The sequence below is a fragment of the Otolemur garnettii genome, unplaced genomic scaffold (assembly GCF_000181295.1).
Source record: "Otolemur garnettii isolate 467f Iridium unplaced genomic scaffold, OtoGar3 scaffold00008, whole genome shotgun sequence".
Classification (NCBI taxonomy): domain Eukaryota; kingdom Metazoa; phylum Chordata; class Mammalia; order Primates; family Galagidae; genus Otolemur; species Otolemur garnettii.
In genome coordinates this window covers 17,091,163-17,098,456 of record NW_003852403.1, presented here as the reverse complement: position 1 = coordinate 17,098,456, position 7,294 = coordinate 17,091,163, and the positions used below count along the sequence as shown (strand labels likewise).

At 40.7% G+C, this 7,294-nt stretch overlaps 1 protein-coding gene across 4 annotated transcripts in view; it reads right to left on the bottom strand.

The window, feature by feature from the left end:
- Window positions 1-424: 424 nt before the first annotated feature.
- Window positions 425-7,294, bottom strand: part of RUFY2 (RUN and FYVE domain containing 2) — a 49,516-nt gene continuing 42,646 nt past the window's right edge. For 2 of the 4 annotated variants that reach the window (XM_023509648.1, XM_012801378.2), the window contains exons 16-18: window positions 6,446-6,494; window positions 1,483-1,560; window positions 922-1,113 (exon numbers count right to left, since the gene is read on the bottom strand). In XM_023509648.1, coding sequence (XP_023365416.1) covers window positions 970-1,113; window positions 1,483-1,560; window positions 6,446-6,494 — 271 coding nt within the window. In that variant the 3' untranslated portion in view covers window positions 922-969. Of the gene's footprint in view, window positions 1,114-1,482; window positions 1,561-6,445; window positions 6,495-7,294 lie in introns of all 4 variants that reach the window. The other 2 variants (XM_023509649.1, XR_002771746.1) reach the window with 2 other exon arrangements.

Genomic DNA, 7,294 nt, shown 5'->3' with positions numbered 1-7,294 from the left:
TCCCTATTTTTTTCCTAGGGGAGGGATTTGTTTTTTCATTTTTGGATAGAGGTCAGAGCCACCTTAAAGACAGTCATCAGTGGGCAGGTAGCATATGAGATCTTCAAATAGTATATATAATTAAAGGTAAAGTATGGTAATGTATATATGTACCTTCCTTTCAAGATTACAAGGAAAAATGTTGAGGCCAAATAATGCCCCTTTAGTTAAATCAGCTATCTGAAAGTTATCAGTAAGCATAACAATAATATTGAAAAGACTAAAAGGTAATTTTTACTTTTTTTTTTTTTTTTTTTTTTGAGTTTTTTTGGCTGGGACTGGGTTTGAACTGCCACCTCTGGCATGTGGGCCCGGTACCCTACTCCTTTGAGCCACAGGCACTGCTCCCTAAAAGGCAATTTTTAAGGAAAAAAATATTGGCCTATTCTATTGCAAAAGAGGTAAAGAAGAAGAAGGGACAAGTAAGTTGAAATCTTAACAAGGTAATGCAAAACATTGAATCGGACCATTAATACTTCTAAAAAGTTTTATGCATTTCCAGTCTCCATGAGAACCATGAAACTTTAAAGTGCATTAAGACAAATTTTCAGGCACCATCTATATATGAACTTGACAGAATTTGGGAGAATAAAACAATCTGAAGCCTTATTTTTAAGAGGCCTTTAAAAGATAAGGCAAATGTGTGTTAGCTAAGCTATCTGGCCTTTCAGTGGAGTTAAATGTTCCATGATTATTACTAATTAAAAATTAGGCTAAAGTTATTTGAAAGCATGCTTTGCTAAGGTCTTTTTGAATAACAATGAGGAAGGAAATACCACGTGGCAACTATTTACCATGAGTTGAATATGTGGAAAATAAAAATGGTACCAATACTGACTGAAAGCTGCTCATGAAGGGCTGGCTGTCGGATACCTTGTGTACACATCAACGTAACATTCACTGTAGGTGCTTTTATACTCAGTTTTGGAGTCATGGCAAGTTAGATGAACATCTCTGAATGAGCAATGCATGACAGGAATCACAGACTCGTACTGGTTTTGGTGAGGAAGGCAAAGGCAATTCGTTGTCCGAGCAGGCATTACAGAAAATTTCCCCACAGTTTCTACAGTGGTGCTATTAAAAAAGAAAAAAAACTATGAATAAATACAATTCAAAGTTTTATTTTTTAAACAGTCTCTGTCACCCAGAATAGAGTGTCACAGCAACTGCTTGGCTCTCAGCAACCTCAAACTCCTGGATTCAGGGGATATTCCTACCTTAGCCTCCTGAGTAGCTGGCACTATGGGCTCCTGCCACAACACCTGGTTAATTTTTCTATTTTTAGTAGAGATGGGGTCTTGTTCTCAGGCTGGTCTCCAACTAAGCTCAAGGGATCGTCCTGCCTTGGCCTCCAGAGTGCTAGGATTATAGGTGTAAGCCACCATGCATATCCTGAAAGCATTTTTGCACCAAAAATTTTGGACTCCCTGGCGATTCCCTTACCTTTCTCTTAGAGAGTGAGAATTCCTTTTCACAAAGTTTACAATGTGTTGCTTCTTTGTCTTTTAGCCACACCAGTCCCTAGTAGGAAGAAAAGTAAGTATTAATGCTCAAATTGGTAACACTAAAAATTACATGTGAAAATGTTTTTGCCTAAGAACATTTATAGAAATAAATGTGAAGAAGCAAAAGCTCTTTTCTTTGACATATACTTAAATATCTGTAGATGAAGTATGCATGAAATTTGCCTCAAAATATCCTGGGTTGGTTGGCTTGGCACCTGTGGCTCAAGTGGCTAAGGCGCCGGCCACATATACCTAAGGTGGCGGGTTCGAATCCAGCCCAGGCCCACCAAAATGACAATGATGGCTGCAACCAAAAAATAGCCAGGTGTTGTGGCGGGCACCTGTGGTCCCAGCTACTTGGGAGGCGGAGGCAGGAGACTCGCTTGAGCCCAGGAGTTGGAGGTTGCTGTGAGCTGTTAATGCTAAGGCACTCTACCCAGGGGGACAGCTTAAGGCTCTGTCTCAAAAAAAAAAAAAAAAATATCCTGGGTTGGGAGAGGAAATGTGTATTAAAAACAAGATTGCCCATATTGGCTCAGTGCCTATAGCTCAGCAGCTAGGGCACCAGCCACATACACTGATTTGAGCTGGTGGGTTCAAATCCAGCCTGGGCCCACCAAACAACAATGACAACTCCAACAACAATTAAACAGGCGCCTGTAATCCCAGTTACTTGGGAGGCTGAGGCAAGAGAATCACTTAAACCCAAGAGTTTGAGGTTGCTGTGAGCTATGACGCCATAGTACTCTACCGAGGGCGACAATGAAACTCTAATCAAAAAAAAAAAAAAAAAAAGACTGCCCATATAATGATAGTGAAACTGGGTAATGGTTAATTTCTTAGATATGATCAAACATGGTTCATTTTGTAACTATATATTTATCATATCCAGGATAAGATGGGTTTTCTTGTTTTGTTTTTCTGAGACAGTCTCACTCTGCTGTCCTGGGTAGAGTGCTGTCGAGTCATAGATAACAGCAACCTCAAACTCGAGCTCAAGCAATCTTCTTGTCTCAGCTCCCCCATAGCTGGAACTATAGGTGCCCCCAACACCACCTCTAGTTTTTCTATTTTTTTAGTAGAGACGGAGGTCTTGCTCATTGCTCAGGCAATCCACTCACCTTGGCCTCCCAGAGTGCTAGGAATATAGGTGTGAGCCACCATGCCCAGCCCAGAATTAAGTTTTTGTTTTTTTTCTTTTTTTGAGACAGAGCCTCAAGCTGTTGCCCTGGGTAGAGTACTGTGACATCACAGCTCACAGCAACCTCCAACTCCTGGACTCAAGCAATCCTCCTGCCTCTGTCTCCCAAGTAGCTGGGACTACAGGCACCTGCCACAATGCCTGGCTATTTTTTGGTTGCAGCCATCATTGTTTGATGGGCCTGGGCTGGATGAACCAGCCAGCTCAGGTGTACATGGCTGGCGCCTTAGCCGCTTGAGCCACAGGCACTGAGCCAGAATAAGGTTTTTGTTTTTTGAAGTTTTTTTGGCTGGGGCTGGGTTTGAACCTGCCACCTCCGGCATATGGGACTGGTGCCCTGCCCCTTTGAGCCACAGGCGTGGCCCCAGAATAAGGTATTTTTAAGAAATAAAAATCTGCCCAGGCGCGGTGGCTCACACCTGTAATCCTAGCACACTGGGAGGCTAAGGCAGGTTGACTGCCTGAGCTCAGGAGTTTGAGACCAGCCTGAGCTAGAGGGAAACCCTATCTCCAACAATAGCCAGGAGTTGTGGTAGGTGCTTGTAGTCATTGAGCCCAAGAATGTGAGGTTGCTGTGAGCAATGATGCCACAGTGCATTACTGAGGGTGACAAAGTAAGACTCTGTCTCAGAAAAATAAAAATCTATTATTGATGGGAATTCTCTTTTAAGGGAACCTTAAAGTACACTTAAAGATAAATTTTCACTATGTGAAATACAATAGTTTGGCATATTTGTGGGTCACTACACAGGTTTTGAGATAGTTAAGGCCCATTATTTTAACTTCCAAGAAACATAGTCAATAGTGTCCTTTCTGATTCACCCATGTGAATTTTGACTTGCTCAGCTTATCATTGCACCTGGGAGGGCTTCATTTGTTTCCTTCCATGTAGATCTATGGGTTTGGGGGGAGGGTTGAGTCAGAATGTCACTTCCTTGACCCGGGTAGAATGCCATGGTGTCATAGCTCACAGCAACCTCAAACACTTGGGCTCAAGTGATCCTCCTCCTGCCTCAGCCTCCTGAGTAGCTTGAGACTACAAGTGCCCACCACAACACCCAAAAAGGTTTTGTTTTGTTTTTTCTATTTTTTAGTAGAGACAGGTCTCTCTCACTCTTGCTCAGGCAGGTCTCAAATTCTGAGCTTAAGCAATTCACCTGCCTCAGCCTCCCAAAATCCTAGGATTACAGGCCACCTTGCCCAGCCTGATTTTACATTTCTTGATTTTTGTGTATTTCAAAACTTTCATAATGACCCACATACATCTTATACATAATAAAGCCCTAAAGTTTGGAGAAAATTGGGAAATCAGGTGTTTGAGTTCATTATTTTAATAAGACCTTTCTTTTCAGAGATAAAGTCTAGCGCTGTCCCCCAGGCTGGAGTGCAGTGGCATGTTAATGGCTCACTGCAACCTCAAACTCTTGGGCAAATTAATGATTAACAAAAAACAGAGGATAATAAGAAGGAGAATGGCAACAGGAAGCACAGGGGCTTTGTTCTATAATATTATAAGCTGAGCAGAGATACAAGTGTTTTTAAGTTGTAATGTGTGTATTGTATATATGATGTATATATGATGTATTTAACAGTGAAAAATGTTTTTGCAGAGATTAAATGGTGATGGTTTGGGCAAACATCCACATATCCACCTATCTCCTAAAAGTGAGAAAGAATAAAAGCATATTTAGATATGCAAATTTATTACAATCTTTATCTTCATCCACCATTTTTCAGGAAGTTACTGAAAGATTTGCTGCCCAAAGCAAGAGAGTAAACCATAAGAGAAGTTATGGGATTTAGGCAGCAGGACTCCTACATAGAAGAAGGGGAAAGGGCATTCTGACAATACTAGCAAATGGAAATGTCAGGACGTGAGGAACCAGAGTAGACATGAGCCAGCAAGCAGAGAACTCTTTTTTTTATTTGCAGTTTTGGGCTGGGGCCAGGTTTGAACCCACCACCTCCAGTATACCAGTGCCCTACTCCTTGAGCCATAGGCGCCACTGAGAAAACTCTTAAACTTGGAGAAATGACTCCAAGGAAAAAATAAACTAACCAATTATTACCTGATACATTTTACCATGTGAAAACCTTTTTTTTTCTTTCTTTTTTGCAGTTTTGTCTGGGGCTGGGTCTGAACTCATTACCTCCAGTATATGGTGCCAGAGCCCTACTCCTCTGAGCCACAGGCCCCGCCCCCCCCTTTTTTAAAGACAAAGTCTTACTATGTCACCCTTGGTAGAGTGTCATAGCATCACAGCTCACAGCAACTTCAAATTCTTGGGCTTAAGCAAGTCTCTTACCTCAGCCTCCCAAGAAGCTGGGACTAGAGGTGCTCACCACAACACCCAGCTATTTTTTGTTGCAGTTGTCATTGTTGTTTACTGGCTGGGCTGGGTTCGAACCCACCACCCTCGGTGTATGTGGCTGGCGCCATAACCACTGTCCTATGGGCATCGAGCCATGTAAAAAACCTTTATCAAGAAGCATGTTTTTTTTTTTTTTGAGGCAGAGTCTCAAGCTGCTGCCTGGTAGAGGGCTATGGCATCAAAGCTCACAGCAGCCTCAAACTCTTGGGCTTAAGCGATTCTTTTGCCTCAGCCTCCCAAGTAGTCTCAAGAAGCATTTTATGTAAGTGTCTGAAGGTATAAGAAAACCCAGGAGTTAAAAAGAGAGAATGGCAATTATTAACTCCAAAGGAAATAAAAAGTAGTTCAAGTAAGAAAATATAATCACAGTAACTGGCTCAGTAAGGAACATTTAAACAGTCACTAAACAAACACAACAATGACAATTGCAATAAGAAAATAGCTGGGCATTGTGGCAGTCACCTGTAGTCCCAGCTATGTGGGAGGCTCAGGCAAGAGAATTGCTTAAGCCCAAGAGTTTGAGCTTGCTGTGAGCTGTGATGCCACAGTACCCTACTGAAGGTGACATAATGAGATTGTCTTTTTAAAAAAAAACAAAAAAAAACTCAATGCAATCCTATGCAGAATCATAAGCCCATTTCAGGAGAGGAAACTGAGGTACAAGGAGGACATGTGACTTGCTGAAAGTCAAAAGTGAGTAAGTAGGTCTGATGAGGTGGCTCACACCTGTAATCCTAGCACTCTGGGAAGCCAAAGCGGGAGGATAGCTAGAGCTCAGGAGTTCAAGACCAGTCTGGGCAAGAACAAACCTGGTCTCTACTTAAAATATAAAAAACAGCCAGGCATTGTGGCCAGCTCTTGTAGTCCCAGCTACTTTGGAGGCGAAGTTCAGGCAGGAGTTCAGGTAGGAGGATCACTTGACCCCAGGATTTGGAGGATTTGCTGTGAGCTGCACTTTAGCCTGGGGCATCTCATCTCCAAAACAACAACAACAATAAAACAAAACAAAAAACTTAATGACTGGCATAGGAATTTAAATTCAAAGGCAATTTCACTCTATGATGCCACACGTATAAGGAAGTGAACAAAATTATTTCTAAATCTTTTCCAAAGTCAATTCCCAACAAGAAGATTATCAATAACATTATTTCTAGAGATGCAAGGAAGAGCTGAATCCTCACCATCCAAACTCCCTATTCAGTGCTTTCACCTTCATACATCCTGGGAGTCAATAATAATACTTGGGCTTTATATAAGGCTTTACCGTCTATTGGGGAATTTCACATGTATGTTTACTTTCCTACTTGAGGAAAACATTTGCTACTCACCTGTAATGCTTTATTGGCTTCTTTTATATCTTCTATTTTAAGTTTTGATCTAAAAAGATTACAAATAAGTCCAAATTTTAGTACACATATTTAAATATAGAATATCTAGCAATTTATTAGATATTTGTTTTTCATAGGCTATAAAGTTATATACAGTATATGATCCTAATGATCATCTGTGGCTAATGGAATATTTCCTATATTTTCTAAATGTCATAAAGCAGAATACTTTTTAGACTTATAACTTATTTTTCAAGGAAATAGTAGCACGTTCACATGATCATCATCATTTATTTTATGTTTACTGTCTGCCAGACACTATAACCTTCATTTAGTCTTCACAAAAACCTCTTTTAAAGGTGAAAAAAGGCCTGATGAAGTTCAGTCACTTGTGAGAGTAACTGAACCACAAACCCTGGTCTATGACCCCAAAGCCCACATGCTAACCATTGTACACACTATTTCTAAGCAGATACTGAAGTGCTAAAGAACAAAATATTGCAAAAGGCACAGTGATACTTTTCCACTTTTTGTAAATATGTTAACAATTCCACTACCCAGAGAGTCTTCTCTACATGTTTTCCATAACCAATGATTTTCACTTAATATACTCTGAACAGCTTACAGCTACTGTTACTTGTTACTAAGTATCTGCCACATCATTATAATAGTTGATATATAACATGCAAAACAAAATAATGCAATATAAAATAATTATCATGTCCTGCTGAACTTTTAACTTGCTTCAAATTTTTAACCACAAAAGTTGTTTATTAAAATTGGAATGACTGGCTCAGCGCCTGTGGCTCAAGCGGCTAAGGCGCCAGCCACATACACCTAAGGTGGCGG